General features: G+C 32.0%; 1 protein-coding gene across 14 annotated transcripts in view; it reads left to right on the plus strand.

Annotated features, from left to right (window-relative positions):
- ATP8A (ATPase phospholipid transporting 8A1) overlaps positions 1–25,333 on the plus strand; it is a 241,640-nt gene that overhangs the window by 135,670 nt on the left and 80,637 nt on the right. For all 14 annotated transcript variants that reach the window (XR_013014406.1, XM_076456687.1, XM_076456679.1 and 11 more), the window contains 7 exons: positions 1,806–1,893; positions 7,165–7,217; positions 13,607–13,693; positions 15,004–15,051; positions 20,510–20,600; positions 21,575–21,639; positions 25,137–25,226. Coding sequence is in view for 13 of the 14 variants with exons in the window: in XM_076456687.1 (XP_076312802.1) it covers positions 1,806–1,893; positions 7,165–7,217; positions 13,607–13,693; positions 15,004–15,051; positions 20,510–20,600; positions 21,575–21,639; positions 25,137–25,226 (522 nt within the window). In the remaining variant the exon portion in view is untranslated. The remainder of the gene's footprint in view (positions 1–1,805; positions 1,894–7,164; positions 7,218–13,606; positions 13,694–15,003; positions 15,052–20,509; positions 20,601–21,574; positions 21,640–25,136; positions 25,227–25,333) is intronic.

The following is a 25,333-nucleotide window of genomic DNA, read 5'->3' on the forward strand; positions in this document are numbered from 1 at the left end:
CCCTTGCATGTAGATGCTAGTCCAGATCATGATTGAGCCATTTATAAAGACATTATGATGGACAGCATTATGGGCCAAATATTACTCTCCTTCATGTTTTTAGACCCTTACACAATCAGTTGAAGAAACAATGAATCTGCTCTAATCTGTGAACAGCACAAGGATACAAGTGAGATGTTTTTCTGTAAATGCTTGTCAGGCTGTTTGCTGCCTTGGGGTTAGGACAAAGGCTTCAAATGGTATCATGGATGGAACCTGTTCATGACCATGAGCAATATTCACACAGGGTTTGGTAAAGGAGTTTCCTGAGACTCCTAGCACTGCAAGTACAGTTTCTAAATGCTGCAAATATCAGCCATCTGCTTCACCTGTAACTCTTCTGTGAGCCTGACCTGGCTTTCTGGTGTATTGTCCTGTGGCCTGATGTCTGCACTACAATCTAATGATCATAGATTGTGACATTTCTGTAATCTTTTCCACCTCAGTCTGAGTGTTGTCCTCCTGAAGCAGTGGGGTGGTTTTGCTAACTTTAGTTTAAGTTAATTGGTTTCTGACATCTTGTACACTCTTTACAAAAGTCAGTACCAGGAAAACAACTATAATCATTGTAATGTGTTCTACAGTCACAACTATATTTTTTTGATATTTTTACCAAAAAGTAATTAGAAATGAGTATTAATAGCACTATATAAATTCTAATTATTTTTTTGTTTTTATAAATGTCACCAAGTTTTATTACCTTCTATGGGATATTATTTTTTGTGATAGTATAGTACTGTTTTATTTTGTTTCATGTTTAAGGGAGATACTGTTTTTCAGGCAATAAATACTGTGTTACATAGGAACAAAGCTAAGAAAAAATTATCAAAGGGTTAAAAGATATTGAGGTTCTAATTACTTATGTTTACATGAAAAGCTCATTATTACTTTTTCTTAATGAGTATTTTGTTAACATGTTTCACATAAAACATGAGTAATTAGAATCTGTGTATTTTCTAACCCTTTAAGGATTTTTATTAGCTTAGTTTCCATGTATCATGATACTTTCCTCCTAAAGGAAGGAGTCTTTTAGAAATGTCACACAAAATAAGTAGAACAAAGTTTATATTTTGACACACTTTGTTATCCTTTATTTTCTTTTATTGTAATTTGAACCAAAGTTTATTAACAATATTTTTGAGCAGAAGTGTTTGCAACAATTCTTAAACATCTTTTAGATTGATATTTGTTGTTCTGATTCTACTTTTAGTAATATTTGTTTCAAAAAAAATTTAGAGGAACCAGCTGGTTGAAGTGGGACATGTTTCTGAAAAATAAAAAAGATATAGACAAAGCAGCTCAAATAAATCCCAGTATTGGTACTGCCCTACCAATTTTATTTTTCTTTTATTTATTCAACTTTAACATACATTTGGCAACAACATTTAAAACAGTAACTGAGGAATACTTGAAGCAAGAAACCTGTGACTTGTAGTTTATTCCTACTATTTTTATTCATAATTTCCTTCACACAAAAGATTGTTGCAACAGTCTTACTCTCAATATTTTTTTGTATTAGTACAATTTATTTGCATTGTGTTTTGCCCAATGAACAGAGGCAAAATATTGTTAATCAGTTTTAATGGACAGAAGTAGTAACTACTATTTTTATTATAATAAAAGATGTACAACTGAGATTGATGTAAATTCAGAATATATTCCATCATAATATACTATTGTAAAATTTAAATTAGAATTTTAAGCTTTTTGCTGGAATATTAGGAACACTGACATTAGTTTAAAATTTATTTTTATCTTTATGACAGGATACAGTCATATATGAAAGACTTGATGAACAGCATCAGCAGTATAAGGACATTACTCTTCGTCATCTTGAAGAGTTTGCTACAGAAGGTATAAATGTCGTGTATTTTATTTAAGTTTTGTTCTGAGAAGACATATAAAAGATGTTTATCAACTTAAAGTAGAAATAAGCCTTTTCAGGATGTCCTTTTAAAATCATTCATTTCTTTCTCTGTGAATAATTTAGTACCTCTAAAAAAAAGTGACTGATCTCATTAGTTTAGTTTTCATATAAAAATATTATAAAACAGCAAATCTTTCTGTTTGGTTCTGATGCCATTACTTATAATGTTTTAATGCTTTACATGTGTTAACTGACAATAAAAGTGGTATTGTTTTTCTGTATATTTTCAATTTCTCATTACAGATTTTGTGCAGTGAGGAACTTCATATATTCTTTTTCTTAGATATTTAAAATAATTAAACTATATTCAACAGTTCAATTATTTAATATTTTTAAATTCTATAATACTTTTTTATGTCCAGTTTAAGTTTGAATTTACTGGATTATCTCATAAGATTTTATCACATATTAAAATTAGAATGTTTGTGCAATTTTATTCAGTAAACTTTTTATGTAAATCTTTGTTAAATGTAAGGTATTGGCATCTAACTTGATGCTTTTGAACTCTTACATAAGAGCATGGCCAGGTAGTTAAGGCATTGGGCTCGTAATCTGAAGGATGCAAGTTTGAATCCCATCACACCAAACATGGTCACCCTTTCAACCATGGGGGCATTGTAATTTGACAGCCAATCCCACTATTCATTGGTAAAAGAGTAACCCCAAGAGTTGGTGGTGAGTGGTGAGCACTAACTGCCTTCCCCCTCATCTTACATTGCTAAATTAGGGATGGCTAGTGCAGATGGCCCTCATGTAGCTTTGCACAAAATTCAAAATAAACCAAACATAAGAGCAAGATGATTAAAAAATAGGATTATTCAATAAAGATACAATAAAAGTTGAGTCAAATTATAGACAAACACAGCTGAACTAGTTGTGTCCAGTAGGCTGGTCCATACATGCACTGCTGACCAAAATCATAAGGCCAATGAACATAAAGAAAAATTATTGATTTTGCATTGTTAGACTCAACCACTTATTTGAGTGGAGCTTCGAAAGATGACAATAAGAAAAGGGAAAATAAAAAAAACTTTTTTTAGCATTTAATAGGGAAGAAGTGAACACTATGAAATTAGCCTAAATACTAGCTGGTCAAAAGTTTAAGGCCATATCAAAGGAAGTCCTAAACAGGGTAGGAAATGCCCAACAAGAGGTCTGAGTAGTAAATTGCACAGCCTTCATTGCGAATGATTTCAAACATTTGCAATTGCATGGTTGATATAAGCGTTTTCAGAAGGCTGGCTGGAGTGTTATTCCAAGTAGTGAAGATGGCTTCACGAAGATCTTGCACTGTTTGGAATTGATGTCCATTTCTATAGACTTTTCTTGCCATCCACTTCCAAACACTTTCAGTGGGGTTCAGTTCGGGCAAACACGCTGGATGGTCCAAAAGAATCACGTTATTCGCCATGAAAAAGTCCTTTGGTCCTACAAGCATTGTGGATTGCAGCATTGTCCTGCTGAAAGACCCAGTCATTTCCACACAAGCAAGGGCCTTCAGTCAGTAAGGATGCTCTCTCCATCATGCCAATGTAGCCAGTTGCTGTTTGATTCCCTTGTATAACCTGAAGCTCCATTGTTTCATGGAAGGAGAAAGCACCCCAGATCATGATGGAACCTCCTCCACTGTGTCATGTAGAAAATGTCTCCGGTCGGATATTCTTATTGTGCCAGTAACGTTGGAAGCCATCTGGACTGTCCAGGTTAAGTTTTTTCTCATTAGAGAACAAAACCTTCTTCCACTTTTCTATGTCCATGTTTGGTGCTTCTCAGCAAAGTTTAACCAAGCTGTTTTGTGGTGTGGAAGGAGGCTTGGCCTTTGAAGAGGTTTACAGTTTTTAAAGCCTTTCTCATGTAGATGCTGTCTTATTGTTCTTGAGCTGCATTCTGCATCCATAAGGGCCTTAATCTGGTTTGACCATTGGCTGGTGTCTTGCCAAACAACCTGTTGAATCCTCCTGCTCAATGATGGCGAAATTTTCTTGGGCTGCCCACTTGAAATTCTTGTACCATATTCCTCAGGGTTTTTTTTAAGAAATTTGCAACAGTAGTTTTACTATGCCCAATCTCACCAGCAATGGCACATTGAAAGAGACCTTGCTTTTGCAGCTCGATAATTCTGCCATATTCAAATTCTGTCAACTTTTTAGCCTTTGCCATGTTTTTACTGAATGTAACACAGGAGATGTCAGTGGAAGATGTTGACAACGCTGATGCTTGAACACAAATGACTAAATTTTGTTACGTGTTTACCGATTAACGTTTTATTTCAGTATGGTCTTAAACTTTTGAGCAGCTAGTATTTAGGCTAATTTCATAGTGTTCACATTTTCCCTTTTAAATGCTAAAAAGTTTTTTATTTTTATTTTCCCTTTTCTTATTTTTATCCTTTGAAGCTCTAATCATATAAGTGATTGTTGAGTCGAACAATGCAAAATGCATATTTTTCTTTATGTTCATTGGTCTTAAGATTTTGGCCAGCAGTGTATATTGTAAAACAAATAAAAAAGGTGCAAACAATAACTCCTGATGCATTTTTCTCATTCCTTATATAGAGACAGATCTAAGACTCAAGTTTGAACTAAATTCATCAATATTTGTGGGTGGCATAAAGTTGAAGAAATTTACCATAAATTTACATCTTTAGTTAATTTTATTAGTTACCCTTTGTTTATTGGTTGGTGAACAATGATACTATTGCATGATTTTGTAAGTTTGTTATATTATTATGTTCAGTATATTAAAACGTATAATAATAAGTGGGCATGTATGTGTGTCTGTGTGTGATTGCCATAATTCCAAAAGACAAGAAACTTGAAATTATGCACACGTACTAACTAATTGGATGATGAGGTTGTGCAAATGTGCATTACTACTTATTATGTGTGCATGCATGAATGAGTGCATCTTCTTTTGAGACAAGCTGGTAAAAACCACGTGACTGCCAAGAGACAAGAACCAAGAAACTTGAAATTTTGCACCCATACTAAATGGACCTTGAAGGTTTGCACCTGGATATTATTACATATTTGCGTACATGGAGTTATGCATCTACTCATCCTTTTATATGGAAAAGAAATGTCACATGTATAAGTGTGTGCATGCATATCTATTTAATGAGGTGAGCAAGTACAAAAACACATGTGCATACCTATGTAGGTGTGGTCAAGAGGAGAGAACCTAGAAGTCTGAAATTTTGTACACGTGCTAAGTGTAGACCCTGAGGGTATGCACTTGAGTATTATTACTTATCCATTTGCGCATATGCAGGCACATTTTTTTAGTGAAGCAAGCTAGTGAGAATCCACATAGAAAAGAAGTTGTTCCTTATATTACTAATAGAAATCACAGGCTGACACACAGGTGTGCATGTGCACATGCATGTCTGTGTGTGTGTGCTTGCCATAGTTCGAGAAAACATTTTTTTCAATTTTGCAGTTTATACATTTCATTTTATACTTGCAGCACATAGACTCTTGACTACAATGTTAGGTTATACTTTAATTTCTAAGCAGCATTATATATAAACCATTGTTGGAATGCATTGTTACCAAAATGCGCTAGCTTTTCTATATACATTAGATGTTGTTATATAAGGAACCACTTCTTTTCTATGTGTTCTTTTGCTAGATTGCCTTTTTGAAAAGATTATATCTATGATTTGTGATACAAGGAACCACCTCTTACAGTATAATATTGTAATAATTATAATAATATTATTAAACAGCCTGTTTGAATGCTTGTCTGTGCTTTTTGGGGGGAAACAACCAATTTGGTCTAACCTGAAGCACTGCAATTGTAAAAAATTAAATAGTTTCTGATGAAATTTAAATTTGTGATATTAAGTATAGATGTGAAATATTTAATAAATTAAGTATTTTGGCAGTAAATAATTTGTGTTTTACTATATTTTTTTTGCAGTGTTTTTATGTTTGTGGAAAACAAAAACGTTTAAAATATTTTTGACTGTTCTTCTGTGCAGTCTTAGGTTCAGAATACACACATTGACATAGTCATATAGAATATATAAATCTAATTTCCCAAGTGAAGCTGGGCATCTTTGCCAGTTCACTGTAAATGGGTCATGTACCATATGATTTCTAGATTTAAAAGGCAGCAATTCAGCATCATACCAGATAACATGACAGGTTTTTTGGGAGAGGTATTGCTCAGATTCAAGCCTTTAATTCTTCTGTCAGTAAGGGTGAAGATCAAAAGTGATATCTTTTCCTCAAAGTTAATCTACACATTACACCAAAAGACATTTCTGATCCCCAGAAAGGAAAATTTTATGCCATAAATGATATGATAAGTTGTATTATTATTATTATAGTTACATGCTGTTCAGATATGCAGGACACTGTTAAATATGCCATTCACTTTGATAGTGATTGTTACAGCTTGTTTTTTTGTTACTGAATAAAATCATAATATCTGTTTTGCTTCTTCCTCTCTATGATGTTTAAGAATATAGAAGAATTTAAGTTTTCAAGTTATGCCACCTCTAAGTATGTGCAAATATATTCAGTTTTTTATTTCCAGTATTGTTATTGGTAAGGGAATGTAGGCAAATATCATACACAATAATTTTTCATTTTTATATTTTTAGAGCATCCTAATGCCCAATTTTACTGATAACCCTAAAAATAGTTTTATTTTTAACAGTGGTTATAAACAAATGTGATGTAGCCATTTTTAATGTTTTTTTTAATACTGCCTTTATAGAAGACTGAACATTTTATTGTAACATTTTGCAAAATAAGTTTTTTTTTTTCTGAAACCACTAAAAATTGAACATTTTTACTTTGAGGTAAAAAGGGTTCACCTTTCAAAAGTGCTTGGGTCACAGGGCTTTTATTGTTTTATATTAAAACTTCATGAACCTTCATGCTTTTGTGACATCATGAATAATGTTCATGTTTGTTGTTCTAAATATAATCTGAGTAACTTTGAGAATCTTTAGGTGGAAATCCTCATTTGAAATCTTTAAAGAGTGGTTGACAGACAATGTTTAAGACTAATGCATTGTGATTTGTAACACACAGTACATCCTTTTGTTACTAATAACTACATTATTTCAAAAGCTCTTCTATTTGTTGTATAGTGATAATGAAAATACACTTTGCTCAAATATGTGATTTATCTGATAATAATGATAGTAATAAGTACATTATTAATTTATTTTATGTTTTTTCCAGGACTAAGAACACTGTGTTGTGCTGTAGCTGAGATATCTGAAGATTTCTATGAGGTAACTAGTTTAAAGTTGTCCAAACTGAATTGTTAAAAAATAGACTACTGAATTATGCACTGAAAGAATTAAACATTAGTATTTTTAAGTAACAATTAAGATGTATTCAAAAATAGTATAAAACATAGTTTTATAATGTACTTTTCTGTTTTTAGAATGCAACAATGATTGGTTTAGAATACTTTGAGCAAGATTAAAAATTGATTAAAAATATTGCTTTATCTTTACTGTTTAGAGAAACTTTTGAAACATTTAATTATAGAATAACAAATTATGACAGATATGTTTTAACCTCTTAATAATTTCTTTCATAAGAGTCGAGGTTATAGTTTTCGTCCCTCTCAGAAGCATTAAAAAAATGTAATACAGTCAATTTAACTGAGGACTAACTTTCTAAACTTATGTTAAATCAATTAAAGCTTTAAATGTAATACACAGGTATCAATAAAACAGTAGTGGGTGATAGATATGCCACGAGTAGCAATATTTGCTTTCAGCAAATAACAAATATAACTGCTATAAACAGTTGAATATAACAGAGTTAAAAAGTAATGCTTTAAAGTTTTGCATATCATGTTGAGATCTAAAAGTTATAAATATATTCCATTAGTATGTATATACACTGACTGAACCATTTTCCCTTGAGGTGGATTTCTGTATGTGGTGAGGGTACCTACCAGGGAGGTTCTGTATTTTTAGTTCACCTTCTATAGGGTCTAAACATCCACCTATATTTCTGCCATGCAAAGCAACCTGTGAAAGGAAGGAGAGGATCCTGGTGGTTGAGCTGGGTCCAGGGCACTACAACACACTTCTTTGGCCTTGAATTTCTCCAGATGAGTAGCCTTGGGGTGGCTTCTACCCAGTTCTATTTATTTGGCCCTGTTGGGTAAGGGTTGACTGAATGCTGGTGTTGGAGATTCTCAGTGGGTGTTATTGACATTGTGTTTCATGCTAATGTTTGAGTGTAGTGCTCACAAAGCTCTGGCATTGTAGTACATCCCCTCTTAGAACTTTATGGTGGGTGGCATCAGTGGGCAGTGAACCATTCTCATTGTTATAATGGATCCCCCTGATCCTCAAAATAGTGAAAACTCAGTTCATTAGTAAATGACTGTGTCTTGAAAACTCTTGAACATCACTTCTCAACTCATCTTGCTCCTGTACCCCCCTTTTGTTTTGTTACTAGTCAGATAATCTTTTAGGTCAAATTCCTCCCTATTTTATTCAAAAAGGACTAGAGGGGCTTGCAGGCTCTCTGTAGTCAGTCAAGAAGCTGTGTTCTGGAGACATCTTGGTGTAAGCATCTACACCAAAACACACCAGACTCTTGAATTCAAAGGTCATGGGGGGATATACCCATTAAAGTCACTCTACAATGAGATGCTGTGCTGTTTCTCTCCTGTCTCTCTTGCTCTTGCTCTTTTTCTGGTTATTTTTAACCATATCTGGCAGGAGAACATTTTTTTAAATGTTTGGCACAAGGCTATTGTTCTACCTTTTTCTAAATCTGGGAAGGATTTCAAGATTCTTTCTAATTATTGTCCATTTGTTTTGACTAGCTCTCTCTCTAAGGTATTAGAGAGGATGGTTAATTCCATTCTTTGAATTAAATAACCTTCTCTTGTCCATCCAATATGAATTCTGTGAACAGTGCTCCACTGTGGGCCACATGATTAGACTTGAAACATCAATCAGGGAAGCCTTCCTCATGAGGAAACATCTTATTTTTGTTTTCTTCAATATTGAGAAGGCATATGACACTATGTGGAGGTATGGCATTTTGCAGGACTTCTATTAATAGTTGTTGCATGGCCATTTGTCCATTTTCATTGATAATATTTTATTGAACAGGCAATTCTAAATCTGTATTCAATCCTTTCCTGTTCTTTCACACAGGAACTTGGAGTTCCTCAAGTCTGTGTCTTGATTGTCACACTTTTTAATATCAAGATAAATGCTATCACTACACAACTTCCTCCTACTATTGAGAACAGGCTCTGTGTTGATGACTTCCCCATCTTTTATTGGTTGTCAGATCTGAGGTTTATTGAGAGGATACTTCAGACTACCCTCAGTTGCTTGTTAAAGTGGACCACAGCAAATGGTTTTCCTTTTTTTTCCCTACAAAATCATTTGCCTGTACTTTTGTCACCAACGGGGTCTACACCCCAATCCTGATCTTTGTCTTAGTGATGTTATTCTTCTGATGTTCCCTAAGCCAAAGTTCTTGTGGTTTATATTTGACTGTAAACTTATTTTCATTTCTCCATCAAGCAACTAAATGTCAAGTATATGAGGGCACTTAACATTTTCTGTGTTCCCTTTTTTCACCTCTTGGGGAGAGGATTGATGTTGTTTGCTTAATATCTATTGTGCCCTCATTCCTTTCCAACTGGATAATGGGTCTCTGGCCTCTGCTTCTGCCCAGGCCTCTGCTTTGAAGATGCTGGACTTCATTTACCATCTGGATCTTTCTGCATTTTTCCAGTCCAGCAATTGCATATTGAGTCCAATGAAACTTTACTGTTTACAACTTTCTTTGCAGTATGCTACCAAACTTCAGTTCTTACCCCAACATTCCACCTAAGGTTGTGTCTTTCTTCCTCAGTGGGTTATGCTCTTTTGGAACAGATGGTCTACAACTTTTCTTCTTGGCTTTTATAACCAAACACAGATGACTGAATTGGTTCTGTCACTAGATAACATTGCTGTCTCAAACAATCAACCCATCCTACACTGACTTATTATCATTCCCACTTGTTACCTTTCTTTGAGTTATGTGAGGAAAGTGAATACTCCTAATTGAAAGTACTGTCTTCTCTTTGCTTAACATTTTTTAACCATTCATCTATTCCTATTTTTATGGAAGGTTCAAAATCAGGTGACACTGTGGGCTTTGCCATGGTTTGTTGCAGCTCATTGGTTTCTCACAGGATCCCCTTTAGAATTTCTGTGTTCAGTGCTGCATTGTATGCCATTTCTCTTGCCCTGGATCATAAAGCTAAGCAGTACTCTTGTTGTACAATTTAAACTGACACTGTTATTTCTGTTAATGTCCATTGAATCTCATAACATTAGTTCTCACCCTGTTCTTGTCAGTATTTCACAATAATTGGCCCATTTGTCTTCATCTTTCTTTAATATTCAGTTTTTCTGGATACTTGGCTACATTGATATTTGTGGGAACAACCTTGCTGATACTGCATCTTAGTTTGTCTATTATGGTACCGTATTCAAGTCTTGGCTTCACACACCAAGTGGCAGTTGACTAGAAGTGAGCAATGTAATAACAAGCTTTTCCAGATTAAACTGTCTGTTGCTGTTTGGCTATCTTGTTTCCATAAGGATTGGAAGGAGGAAGTTGTCCTCACTGGGCTACACATTGTTCACAGTTTTTTAACTCATAATTTTCTTTCATCTAGGTCTGTTCCACCAGTATGTTTTTTTGTGACACTCAACTCTCAATAGCTCATTTTTTACTGTCATGCTTTCTTTATGACTATTAGTGGTGACACTGTTTTATAAAAGTCTTTTCTACAGATATCGTTATCAGTGGTGACCTTATGCAACTTAATTGTGTTTTAACTTCATATGGGCTGTTGACCTTTTTAATTCTATTTAAGTTTTTTACCTGCTTTTGAAGCTTTATTTGGTTTTTATTTTTCTCTTTTATAGACTTTTACTTTTCATTTTACTACTTGTTTGAAACCAATAGTATAGCTGCTTTGCACCAAACACACACCAACAAACCAAATTACTATGTTTCATCTCGTATATGACATTTCAGATCTTGTCACATGTCATGTATTAGTAATTCATTGTCCACTATTTATACATGTGTATATATATATTGCTTTTTATCTATCTAACAGCTATATTTCTGTTTATATCTGAGTTAAATGTTTTATAATATTTGAATTTGTTGTCAGCTACCATGTGACAGTTTTTGTAATGTCTATCATGGGATAGTTAAATTCTGAAATGTTTTTCCAAAGCAATGTCTGTTGAGGAACAACTAATGTTTCACATTTTAAGCCTGTTAAATACTTTTTCCCTCTTGGCTGTTATCAGAAGTTAGCAGACAGTTTTTATATAGAGAACATTATACCCTTCATTTTTTATTGTTCATGGACCTTGATGATAAAAATCTTTGAATCTTTAGTCTTACTAACATATTTTTATTATGATATTTTTGCTAGGCAGACACTGGCTGTCATAAACTTGTGTAAAAGTTGATGGAATGTTAAAGTTTTATTTGGTGGAAATATGTCATATCTGTTTTCTTCAAATATTCCTAAAACTTTTCAGTGTGCATTACTTACTCTTAAAATTGTTTTGCACCAGTTGTGCAGCTTTATTGTATTTCTGAATAGAATGTGACTGTTGTGGTTATATTCTTTGTCTGTGCTACAAGTTTGAAAGACAGTAATGACAAACCATACTAATTGTGGCAAAAAAACATGAACTTGGATTGCTTCTTCACCAAAATATGAGTAAGAGAGCCATTAAGTATCATCAACCATTATCCTCCAGTTTTAACCTTCAATTCCTACAAACACATAAATATCCATATTTCTCTATTTCAAACTTCAAATCAACATATTCAAATTTCTTCAGAAATACTACTTTTTTCAACACTAATTACCAGATGAAAAAATTAAATTCAGACATCAATGTATTAAACAAGTGAATTTCCAATAGAATGCCATTATGAAAGAACTCAAGAGCTTAGCCTGCTATATTGGCTATAGTCATCTAACAGAACAGGTATGTTGCCTTAATATTAAAACTACTGGTCATTATTGATATGTTTAGCTTACCATATTATCTCTTGAAACATCCTTAAACACATTGGTTGGTCTTATCATTCACCTTTAGTTGTACTAATGTGATATTAAATGAAACTTACAAAAACCTCTTCAACTGAGGGTCTAAATTTCTGTTTCCATTCCTTTAAAATCAGAGATTACAATTACTGGCTTTTCTTTAGAATCCACTTACAAATCTTTTAAAACATTGTCCTGTCATCATTATACAGTTATAGTTCTCACAAAATGATATGTCTTCCAAAAAGAATTATCTAAATTGAAAGAACAGAGTAGCAACAGTGAAATCATTGTTCTAACAATGGCATTTTAAAGAAATGTAACACCACCACCAAGTTAAACCTATTCACACTAATTAGCTGAACATTATCGTTCACTATGAAAAAAACACAAAAGTAATTTATGAATTGTTTAGGGATTTACTCTCGTGATTCACAAGTCGTTTCACTCTAAAGATAAAATCCATGTTTCGTTGTGAGTCATTTATCAGTATACCTGTGGTGACTTTGAGGCCATTTGCATTGGCAAGACCAAGTGGCAGTTAAAAAATGTGTGCTATGAATAACAAATTTAATACATGGGAATGTCTTATAGAAATAGTCAAAAACTCTTCTCTCTCCTGTACAACTACACACGGAAGAACACGAACCTAGCATCAGGCTCACTTATTCAGGAATTGCTTATAACGAATATTTATTAATATATTGTAAATTCTCAAAAAACTTATGAATAACATGACAAGAAACAAAAGCACTTAGAATAAAATAAACTTAACTTTCTTAACCACATGTTATGAGAAGCTGCTAATACCAGAATTAATGACAAAGTTCAAGTAGCAAGATAGTTAGCTGTGTCTGTTTTATAATCTTTTCATACATATGGTAATATTTTGATGAAAATAGCTAGTAGAGCCAGAAAATTATCAAATAGATTAGGCCATGATTGAGAACATATTTTGAAATTAATTTTTCTAAAGAATATCATTTATTCATTTTTGCTTTTTAATATTATTTGTTTGTTTCAGAATTTATCTGCAAAATTATACAAGGCATGTCTGCATTCCAGGTTTTGAACTTAAAACCTAGTTGATAAGGCAACTAGTAAACAGTACCTATTGCCATAGATTCTATTCAATTAATGAGACTTTACCATTACTCTTAGAGTGCATACATCAGCAACACCCATAGTGTGGAGTGGAGTTCTTGTGGTATCAGGCTATGAATCATGAACCTTCATATTCACAATTTCATAGTCCTGAGATGCTAACCACTAAATCATGCTTGGCCACGTATTGGCCCAGTATTGCTGTTGAAATTAGAGAATGAAAGACTATAAGTAAAGCACAAAAACGTTCAATAGACCTTATGCCTATTTTTTCTTTTTTAATATTTTTAACATTGGTGAATTCATTAATCTGAAGATGGCTGTAAGAGTAGAATTAAAAGCTTGCCTTATGAATGCTGTATGTAGATTTCAAGCCCTGATTGTGGTGCATTTATCAGCCTTCTAAAGTGTTATGAAATTCATTGTTCAAAAACTTTTGCATATTTTTGTTATTAGGAATGGAAGAATACATATTACAGAGCCACCACTGCCTTACAGTATAGGGAAAGAAAAGTAGAAGATGCTGCCCAGTTGATTGAGACAGTAAGAATTGGTAGATTTATTCCAAATTTCCAACTTCATTGATAAGAACTGTGAAAGTATTTGGTTCTGTATATGCAGATTCAAGTTGGAAGTTAATGTGAATGATTTTTCCATTCTCTGAACATAACAGGTTCCTTAATCATCATTTGATATATGCCATTGAAGATTATCAATTATTTTTAATCAATATGGCATGCACAGAAACTATTCTGGTTGTTTGAAATTAGGGGTGAGACAAATATTCAAACAGTTTTTAAGTGTAAGAACTCAAGTCAGTTGTCAACATAAATTAATAGTGATCACAAACTGTTAAACAGAGTGATTTGTAGTCATTATATTGGATGTTGTTTTTACATGTAAGATGAATTAAATGTTTATCACTCTATTTGTGTCAACAGTTTCCATTTTATTCACTAAATACCAGTATTATTATTTAGGCATTTTAATTACTATAGTTTCATTCCAGCAGTTTACATTGGTGGATTAAACTTCCATATATTCAACAGTATTGTTGGGCATTATTATCTGTGTAATTATATGAAATAAATGTATATTTAAATTATTTCTCTTGTAATAAGTGTTTTGGGCCAAAATTATAATTATTTTGTAAAAGCATGATTGTTTGGTTTAATTGGTATTTTGTTGCATGGATGTAATTCTAGTAAAGTTTTTATAATACGAACATTTTACTTGACAAATGTTCATGTAATGGAATATAACTTGAAACAGAATACCACCTTTATTATTAATGTGTGTATTTATAAGTCTGCTAGGCATATGTTAATTAACAAACATACCAGAATTTATCTGTATTAGCAGCCAGCCATTTTGTTAACAATCTGATTTAATATTATCATCAGGTCACATAATGTTTATCTTATCCATCTTTTATCACAACCAGGTAAATGCAAATTTTAAGATGTGTCTTTTTATTGGATTGCCCATTTCTTTACCAGTAATTGTTTTCTAATGTAAAGTTACATTAGTTGAACTGAATTACTAAACCATTCCTATTTGCATTGATAATACTAAAGTTGAAATTAAGTTCATATTTTTAAGTAGTTGTGATCATTATAATACATAACTATTACTGTGGTTAGATTTTAAATCCACTTCATATTTTTTAATTCATTTGTAACAGTAACTTGAGTTACAAAAGTTACAGTGTGAAGTGTAAGTGCACTTTAATATATTTTGTTTATTTTAATGAATGTGTCAAATAAGCATTTCACCTGAAACTGTTTGTAATATGTTTAAAATGTTTATGAATGTACTTAACCATTACTTTTGTATTGTTTATTGTATCCTAGAATTTGCAACTCCTAGGAGCAACAGCTATAGAAGATAAACTGCAGGAGGTGGGTATATTTTATTTTTAAACTTTGTTTGAAATTACTTACCTCTCTCAACATGGTCTTGATGTATTTAACTGATCACATGACCAGTTTGTACTCATTTAAAGTTTTTATAGTACTAACCTTTAGTACAGTGTATATATATATATATTCACAAAATTTGGCACTCTTTCAGTAAACATTATAAGTCTTTCACATATAAAAAGTCATAGTTTTTAGTGAAATATTGTTAATAAACTAAAAATAGATTTGTTCATGAATTTATTGAGAAATATTTCTGACAAGGCCATGTTAAGATTAAAAATGCTTTTCTTCATCTCAGAAATCTGAAATTTCATTTTCATAACCATTAAAACCTAAATATATTTCAAATGTTTGTTTTCAACAAGCTGTATATTTTGTTATTTTCTTTACAGCAACTCTATACAAGATTGGTCAGTTGGACCAACCTTGTAACCACCAAAAAAAACACCCTTTTTTTCTAGAAATACTTTATATTGTAACATGAAACTACATTCATCAATCTTAAGTATTTTTAACAGCATATATCTAGTTATACTTAAATTTTATGGTTTGATTGCCCTTTGAATCATGTCTAACTATTATTTGTGTCGTCATAATTTGTAAATCACTTGGGGAATGTAGAGCTTACATTATGCTATTGAATTACATTGCCCATGAGCTGCACACAAGCGTGTCTTGTGAAACATTTGTGTTATTCTTTGTTTTACCTATTATAACCTTAACTAATCTAAAAGAATCCCTGTTTTTACTTTTTAGTTATTATAGTAATAAATAAAGAACAAATATGAAAAACAAGGAAAAAAACTACTTACCCAGTTTTCTTTTTATCTTGCTATCAACTGTTCATGACATTTAATCCTTTTTTATACGAATGGTAGTAATCAACTAAATATTTTTTATTTTATTAAATTATGTCACAAAGAACACAGAATATTAACATGCAAAAAGCAAACAATTTTCCCGAACTATCACAGTTTTCTGATTAAGTATGTGACAAGACCTTTTACAAATTCATACAAGATGGTCATTGTCTTTAGCATTTGAATAAAGCTTGTATCAACAGAGAAATTAACAGTTCTCCATTCAGAACACAATGTAAGATAATACATCATTTGATATATGAAAACCACATACAAGTTTTTATCATCTTTCATGTGTCACCTCAGTCTGCACAGTCTCTTTGCACATTTATTTTTTCTTATAATGATTTTGAATTCAAAAATTAAAAAAAAATTCAGATTGTCAATTGCAAATATTGAGTTATAACTTATTATTCAAGAACCATTAAAACTGGAAAGTTTATTGTTTAGATAAGTATTTCCTCACTTTAAATTTCAGAATTTTTTTAAACAGTATTCATTTACTTGATGTCATTTACATTTAGGCCTCTCAAGGTGGATTTTTCACATAGTAATGGTCTTCCAGAGAAGGTTCTGTATTTTCAGTTTATCTCCTCTAGGATTTAAACATCTGTCCATGTGTTTGTCGTGCATGTCTCTTCTTTTGTTTGGCAGTGCATCAGTTGGACCTGATGATATTCACCACACGATGCTATGCCATCTCTGTCCTGCATCTCTTACTGTTGTTGTGGTTAGTTTTAACAAGATTTGACAGGAGAATGTTTTTATTACTACTTGGTGCTGGGCTATTGTTCTCTCTTTATCAAAGACTAGGGAGATTCCCAAGATTCCTTCTAACTATCATCCAGCTGTTAATGAGCTGTGTCTGTAAGGTCTGAGAGAGGATGGTTAATGCTCATCTTGTTTGGTTCCTGGAATCAAAAACCTTCTCTTGCCCACCCACTGTTGGTTCTGATGACAGTGCTCTACTATGGACCACCTGATTTGGCTTGAAATGTCAATCAAGGAAGCCTTCCTCAAATGAAAACATCTTGTTTTTGTATTCTTTAACCTTGAGAAGAGTTACAATACTTTGTGGAGGTATGGCATTTTATAAGATCTCCACTCATGTGGGTTGCATGGCCAGTTATCCACTTTTATACAGAACTTTTTAAAAAACAGGCAATTCCAAATCTGTGTGGACTCAGTGCTTTCCTGTTCTTTTCCACCGGAGCTTGAAGTCCTCAGAGCTGTGTCTAGTGTCACACTTTTCATTGTGAAGATTAATGACATCACAGTGTCATCTCGTGTCAGTCATCGAGTATGAGGTTTATTGAGTGGCAACTTCATACTACCATAAGTTGTTTGTTGGAGTGGACCACAGTAAACAGTTTTATATTTTCTTTCTCTAAAACCGTTTGCATGAACTTCAATACTAATGGGATATTTGCAGCAATTCTTCAAGTGTATAATGGCACTGAACATCTTCTGTGACCTTTCTTCCATCTCTTGGAGAGTGGAGTGATGCTCTATACTAAAGTTCCCCACCCCAATACACGTGGTGGGCAGAGCTTTATGCTTAATTATGCAAACGCAAGCTAACGTGGCAGGGGGTTTAGTTTAGAGAGAGAGAAATTTGAAGAATCTTCTCTCCAACTGGGGTGTTCAGGAACGTTGTGGTTCCTCTTCGTCCTCTCATGTGAGAAATTGTTAAAATTTCCATGGGTTTTTCCTTCATTTTAATTTTGACATTTTTAGGGTGGAGTGGGGTAATAGAGATTGATAAGAAACACGGGAGAACTGGATGAGGGCGCCATAAGTGAAATGAGCCAGACCTAGGATGGAGTACAATGGCAGCTGGCGAGTTGATTTAAAATTAACTATGACTTGATAAACTATAACTGAATAAAAGAATCAACGGCTCTTTTCAGAATCATGTAAGAATGTGGCTGGGACCTACAAATCCAATGCCAGAGATTTTGCTGTGGGGGGGAAACGGGAGTATCCCAAGAAAACCTACTTTCACGGCCTGAGCACTGAAAAATCTACCCAGACTGTGTGCTTAATTTCTTACAAACAAACAATTTATATGTGCCCTTGTTCAATCAAAACTCGACTATGGGTCTGTGGTCTATGGTTCTGCCAAGATCTTGGCCCAGAAGATGTTGGACCTCATTCACCATCTGGGGCTTTATTTCTGTATGGGTGCTTTCTGCACTACTCCAGCCCAGAGTTTGTACACCAAATCTTATGAACCTCTTCTTCACCTTTACCACTTCTAACTTTCTTGGACTTCAAAACTCGATCCTTACCACAGCATTACACTTTGGGCTGTGTCTTCCTTCCTTAGTGGGCTATGTTTTTTTCATAATAAACAGTCTGCTAGATTTCTTTTGGCCTTTGTGTCCAGGCACAGCTGGCTGAATTGGGTTCATCTTTGAAGGATGTTGCTGTCTCTGCTGGTCAGCTCATCACACCATGGCTTATTATCATCCCCACCTGTGACCTTTCTTTGAGTTATCTGATGAAGGCAGATACTCCCAATTTGAAGTTCCATCTTCTGTTTGCTGAACATCTTTCGAATAGTCCTTTCAATCCAATTTATATAGATGGTTCAAAATCAGGTGACTCTGTGGGGTCTGTCATGACTGGTTGTGGTTCAGTGGTTGCATACAGGATCTCCTCTATAGTTTGTGTTCTAATTTCTGAATTGTATGCCATTTCTCTTTCCCTGTATCATATAGAAGCTATGCAGTATACCAGTCATACTGTTTATACCAACTCACTTCCCTCTCTTCTGGCCCTGTAATCACTCTGTGTTAACTCTCACCCTGTTCTTGTCAATATCCAAAACTGACTAGCCCATTTCTCTTTATCTTCCATTTCTATTCAGTTTTTTTGGATACTAGGCCACAATGGTATTTGTGGGAACAAGTTTGCTGGCACAGCAGTTAAGTCCATCTGTTCTGGTACTATCACTGCATGTCTATCATATATAGGGACTACAGTCCTGTGTTTAAGGCTCGACTCCATGCCAGTTGGCAGTCTACTTGAAGTGAGCTACATGATAAGTTTTTCCATATCAAACCCTTTATTGCTCTTTGGTCATCTTGTTTCCATAAGGATCAGAAGGAGGAAGTTGTCCTGGCAAGGCTATGCATCGGTTACAGTTTTTTAATTCATCCTTTTCTTTCATCTGGGACTGATGCACAAACATATGGCATTTTTAACACTCAGGTTGTAATATCTCATGTTATGACTGTTATTGACAGCACTATTTTAGATGTTTGTTTCCATGGGCTTACCAGTGATGCTGGCCATGCCATTGGCAGTGGAGGCACTGTATGCCTTACATGGCCTTTTTAATTCTATTTAAGCATTTTTATTTGATATTTGAAGTTTTTTAGTTTTATCTTGATTCATTTTTTACAATACTAAAAATACTTGCAATACTAAAATTTGTTGTTGAGTGTGGCTTTGCTTTAAAGATCAAAAATGTATTTAGGTAGCATCTTTGTGTAGTTGTCATCTTTCACATATGTCACCTTAGCATTTACAGTCTTGTTATACATTTACTTTTCCTTATAGTTGTATTGGGATTAGGTTGTGAGAATCAAAGATATCATGTTAAATAAGCAATTAAATTCACTTTAAATTAGAGCAACTGAATATTTTTTTATTTTGGTTATTTATGAGCCAGTAGGGTTTGTTGTAAAAGCTTCTGCATATATTTTGAAAGAAATATGTGAGTAACTCAACATTACTACACACCAAAATACAATAATATAATTATAACGAGGTAAAATCAACAACATGTATATTATCCTTAAAGCCTTTTGTAGAAGAATAAACTTAAGTTTCAACAGTGGAACAGCATACACACAGTTTTACATTTTGTCATTAGAACATCAGTATATACATCAGATTTGAAAATACTTAATATTTGTCCATTAATTTGGGGAAATTTAAACTTTGTGGTAACTTTTACTGGTAGCTTTTATAATTTAAATTGTTACAGATTAGATTAAGTCTACCAAATCATTAAATCCATAATATATTTTTGATAATTGAATGCAGCTAGTGAAACAATTTATACATTGTAACAATTTTTATGGTTGAGATTTAATTAATGTGTTCTTATTACATTAATTTTTTTTTTTTGATTAGTGAATATGCTAAGTAAAGATACTTTTATAATGAATGTTCTAGTTTAAGAATTAATTATACTTGGAGTGCATACAGGTAAAATACACAAGTTTATTTAGGACATTTTAAAAGTAATTTATTATACTGTTATGTAAAATTATTTTAGTTTCTTTTTTGTTTATCTGAAAATTTTCAAATAACCGTTATATTTTTTCTCCTTTTATGTTGTAAAAGAAATGTGATGGCAGAAAGAAGTATTTTTTGTATTATTTTGGAATCCTTAAATGCTATATATTGCTTTAGGTCTTGAGTTTTTAATGTATATTTGAATTAATTTTGTATATTTTTTGGTTGTGTTGACAAAAGAATTGTCACTAGTAGAGATATATAATATAAACTTCATAATGCTTTTGTCCTTAAATGGTTTTCATACTTTATATTTCTATGCATAGGGAGTTCCTCACACTATAACTGACCTTCTTAAAGCTGACATAAAAGTGTGGGTTCTTACTGGTGATAAGCAAGAAACAGCAATTAACATAGGTTAGTAGGAAGTTCTGCAGTAAAAGATAGTGTTGTTCCTTATTCAGTATTAACTTTTGTTTACTTTTGCCTTATAACATGTTTCCACCTTCAAGGATTTTTATCTGGTGTTGGACTATTTTGTATTTTTCATAATATAAAATTTAATTTAAACATTTTGATCTGAAATTAATTAGTTTGGGAGTACATATAAGTACTACTAATAAATTAGAAAGTGAAGCAGCTAAATGAATAAAAAATCTTGTAATTTTATTATTCATCCAATATAACTAAAATGTTTGTTTAAAAATGGACATTTCTTTTGAGAAGATTGCTTTTTCTTTATAGAGCTCACCTGAGCTCTATTAAATGTATATTTTTTCCAATAATGGATTTCACGTTAATTATATTATCATTATGCTGTTAGTATGAATCAGTATTTAGTGAAATAAAAAACAAGAGACTATAACTTACATTTTGAACTATGATATTTCAGATATTCATCTTTGAATATTACAATAGTGTAAGGCTACACTGATCATTACATAAAATATGTTTTTCTCTAGCAACTTTTTCATTCTGATACATTGACAAAATAAGTTGCTTTAATAAACCATACCTTGTGGTTACAATAATACAAGATGTTAATTAAAATGTGTTTAATGGATGTCAATAATTTTTACTAAAACATAATAATGTTATGATCATACACAATATTTGAGGTTATTGAATAATTCAAACCTTGATTTTGCTTAATGTTAACTTTTGCCTTTTATAAGGTTTGTGATATATAAATATGAACTTTATACTTAATTGTTGATGATATTGAAATATTTATCTAACTAAAAATTATATTGTTCTTTTAACACTTTATATGTGACATATTTTTAATAAATTATATTTCTCTTAAAATCTAACCATTTCTTTATCTTTTTCAAAATTCTTTGTTACTTTGTTAATTACTTCCTCATTAGATCTTATTCTTCTGACTTCAGGTTACTCAACCAAGCTTCTTACTCAGAGTATGCCATTACTTATTATAAATGAAGACAGTTTGGATGTAAGTGTGTACATCTTTTCCTCAGTTATTACTTTTTTTTATGTAAATTTCTGTAATAACTGCCACAAACATAACATCACATTTACAGCCTAAGGAAGAGAAACTATTATCTGTGCTTGTTTTGTTTAAGGACAATGTAGCTATCATGTAACCTTTGAATTTTTGCTGTAATTTATTTTCAGTGATGCTTATGATGTTGTATTTGTGAGATTGTTTCTAATCATTGTATTCAGATACACATATCTCCACTAAATAAGCAATGATCTTATGTTATTTTGCTATTGGATATCCATCTTCTAGTATTACATTTTCAACTGAACAAAAATTATTCAGTATCATTTTTCACATCTTCTGTATGGCCACAAGCTTGCAAAAGTGTGATAAGAAAACAAGAGAAATTTTAAAAAATTCCCAAACTGGAGAAGTTGGAGAAAATTTATATGTTACTTATGTGTATAATGGAATTTGCTAATCAATTAATTGTTGAGCTTATTAACTAATTACATTCAACTGGTCAGCTATTCTCACATGAGTCGTGGATTGTTCATATAACTAACAGTATAAATGTTCAGAAACTGATTTTTATTAGTCAACTATTTTCATGACTTATGACACTAACTGATTAATCTGAAAACTTTAATTAATTAATTAATTAAGAAAGCCATAATGTAATATTAAGATTATTTGGGTAATTGATTATTTCACAGGATATGAATCAAGTAAATCACCCTGCTTTAATACCATTATTGGTATGTTTCAACATACTCTATTTTCCTGTCACCCTATGTTAAATTATTTAGTGATGATATTGTAACTCATTAAATGTGATGATGGATTAGATCAAATATTATTTCTTATATAAAAATATAACATTTTATTGTCTTCCTTCAAGTTGCAATGTCTTGTCAGAACATATTTTTCTTGTTGTACTTAATTCTGAAGCAAGTAGCTTGAAGTTTTTATTATCTTTGGTAACTAGATTATCCTAAAGTAGTTTTAGTTAGGTAGAATTATGAGTAAAAGTTGAATTATTAGTATGCCATGCATGTATATTTATAGGTTTCCAAAGATCTAAAATTTTAGCTGGAGAGATAGTTTTGGAAAGTCTGTTCTTCTAGCCATTAGTAATTTCATGTGAAGCTTCAATAGATGGTTATCTCTATTATTAACTAAGATATGCTGATGACAGCTAATATGGCTTCAAACTGTAAATTTTAGCTGTTTTTAATATGGTTGTTTCCAAACATGGACCTGTTTTTCAAATTACAAATTCTTCATTACTTCAGACTTCTGCAAATGAATTTAATTGTTTAATTGTTGCAGAGAAGCAGTACTTCAAATTCATAAAGGAAAGACTGGTCATAAATTTAACTTTAAAACCTTACAGTAGTGGCACTAAAAGGATTCAGGGAATACAATGCAAAGATGTTTTGAAAAATTAATGATAAGTTTCTGTTAATGAAGTAAATTCCAAGTGTTGATATCTCAATACTTATTTATTTATTTTTGGAATTCACTGGAGAATTAACAATTTACTATAGTTAGGAGTAATATTATCAGTTTGTTGTCATAATAATTTCATTCATGTGAGTTCAGAAATAGGCTGTAGTACTTGTATATACACGTGTGTGTGTGTGTGAAATTATTATTTTTTAAATGAATATATGAACAGAGCTCTTGTCTCTTAAATAAAGCAGCTGACTTCCCCCTTGAAAGTTAATTTTTTACAATGTTTAAAACAGAACAATGCACCTTTTGTTTTTAAGGAAAAGTTAACTAGTTTCTTAAATAATGCTTTATTAAAATATCTGCACCTTTTAGAAATTTGTAAGTAATACCATTCTGAACACAACTGAAAATTAATTGTAGCACTCTTTTAAGTAAAAACGTGGCTATCCATGTTTCTTGAAATAACAAGTTCACATAATTGGTTTTGGTTCCACAACTTTTTTGTTTTTCTTAATATGACAGAAACCTTTTTAATTTTTTTTTTTCAGTAGACATGTAGTGGATTAACAAATATTAAATGATAACAACTGTTAATTGTATATTAAAAAAAAAACTTAATTATATGTGAATGAGAGAATTAAAGTATTTTTAAGCAGCTATATATCAAGGATTTATTACAAGCAGAAATATTAAGAATATTTGTGCACTATTTTTACATAATTACTTAAATTTCAGTAAACATTGAATTGTAAGACATATGAAGGAAAATTAAGAAATCTAGTAGTTTGGTGCCCAGTGAAAACATATTTTAGAAACAAAATAATGTCGACTTTATTTTTTGAGGTTTGCGTACCAAACAAAATTGAGCTTTTGAATTTTATTGGAAATCTTCTATGTGTAAAAACAGAAATTATAAGAAATGTCAGGGCCAGATTATTAAACAATCTAATCAAGCTATAGCTTGAAGTTTCTCCATGGAATTGGCAAAAATCTTCTATGATTGCTGTTTATAATTCATAATTTTCATTTTTCGACCCTTTTCTGAATTGCCAGTTTCAAGTTACCGGTTATGCATAGATAGGTGAGATATGTAACCAGCAAGCTTATGATGTATAGCTGAATTTCTTTTTTTGGAAGGTTATTTTAGTTTATTTAGTTTTTGTAGATCAGATGGTTCATCAGTACTTACGGACCCCTCATAGAGATAAAATCATAATCATTTTCAAAATTTTTAATTTTGCTTATATATTGCTGTTCTAAAAAATACATGTATTGTATATGTATAAGGTGGGTGATAGCTCTGCATATAAAGGGATGATTTAGACTGTTCATCAAAATGATATTTTATTTTTCTCTTCAGTAGGTCACCAGAACTTCATAATACCATATAGTGTTTTCTTTTATGACAATATCTATGTAATAACTGAGTCACAAGTTATGGGAATGTCTGTAAATATCACAGGAAAAGTAAATAAATGTTTTTCTGTTGTTGCAGTGCTGTTTTTTTGTTTGTTTCATTTGAAGTGTTAAGTATAAACTACTGTTGGTCCATATGTATTATAGATATACAGATATACGGGTAATCTTGCTGTATCTTAGCTGGGGGCTTCTTGAAAGCTAATTAATCCAGCCCTGAGTGATGTATAACTAAAACGATTTTGGTGAGTTACAAATACACAAAGATTTAGGAAATCAGTTATAATTACTACAGTTCAAAGCTTTGGGAAATAAATATTTACACACATTATTAGCATTAGCAAAAGTAATAATTATGAGAAAACTATTAATTCATGTCTAACTGCTAGCTGTAATGTTCTTAATGTGTGTTGTCCTGAGTGTAGATGAAAAAAGGGGTTGTTATTGTTTCATGTTATAGTGTAACAGTCATGTTCCTTCTAGCTTATTAACTTGATTGTTGTACATATTACTTTGATCATATTGTTCAAACATTTATGTTTTAACTGAATGTAGAGCTATTGAAGGAAGTAGGATTCATGCTAATGGGAAAAAAAAAAGTAAAGTTAAATTATGCTCACTTTTCTATTTAGCAAACTAGGGAATCAGTGAGACGCCATGTGTTAGATTTTGGAGATCAACTTAGAAAAGAAAATGATGTTGGTCTTATTATTGATGGAAAGGTAAGCTTCTTCTTGTATATAGGTAATTTTGAAAATATTTTTTATGTTAAAACTATTTTAGTATTTCTGTACTGCTACAGATTTGTTATTAGAAACTGAATAACAAA

This window comes from Tachypleus tridentatus, chromosome 1, assembly GCF_004210375.1.
Source record: "Tachypleus tridentatus isolate NWPU-2018 chromosome 1, ASM421037v1, whole genome shotgun sequence".
NCBI classification, from domain to species: domain Eukaryota; kingdom Metazoa; phylum Arthropoda; class Merostomata; order Xiphosura; family Limulidae; genus Tachypleus; species Tachypleus tridentatus.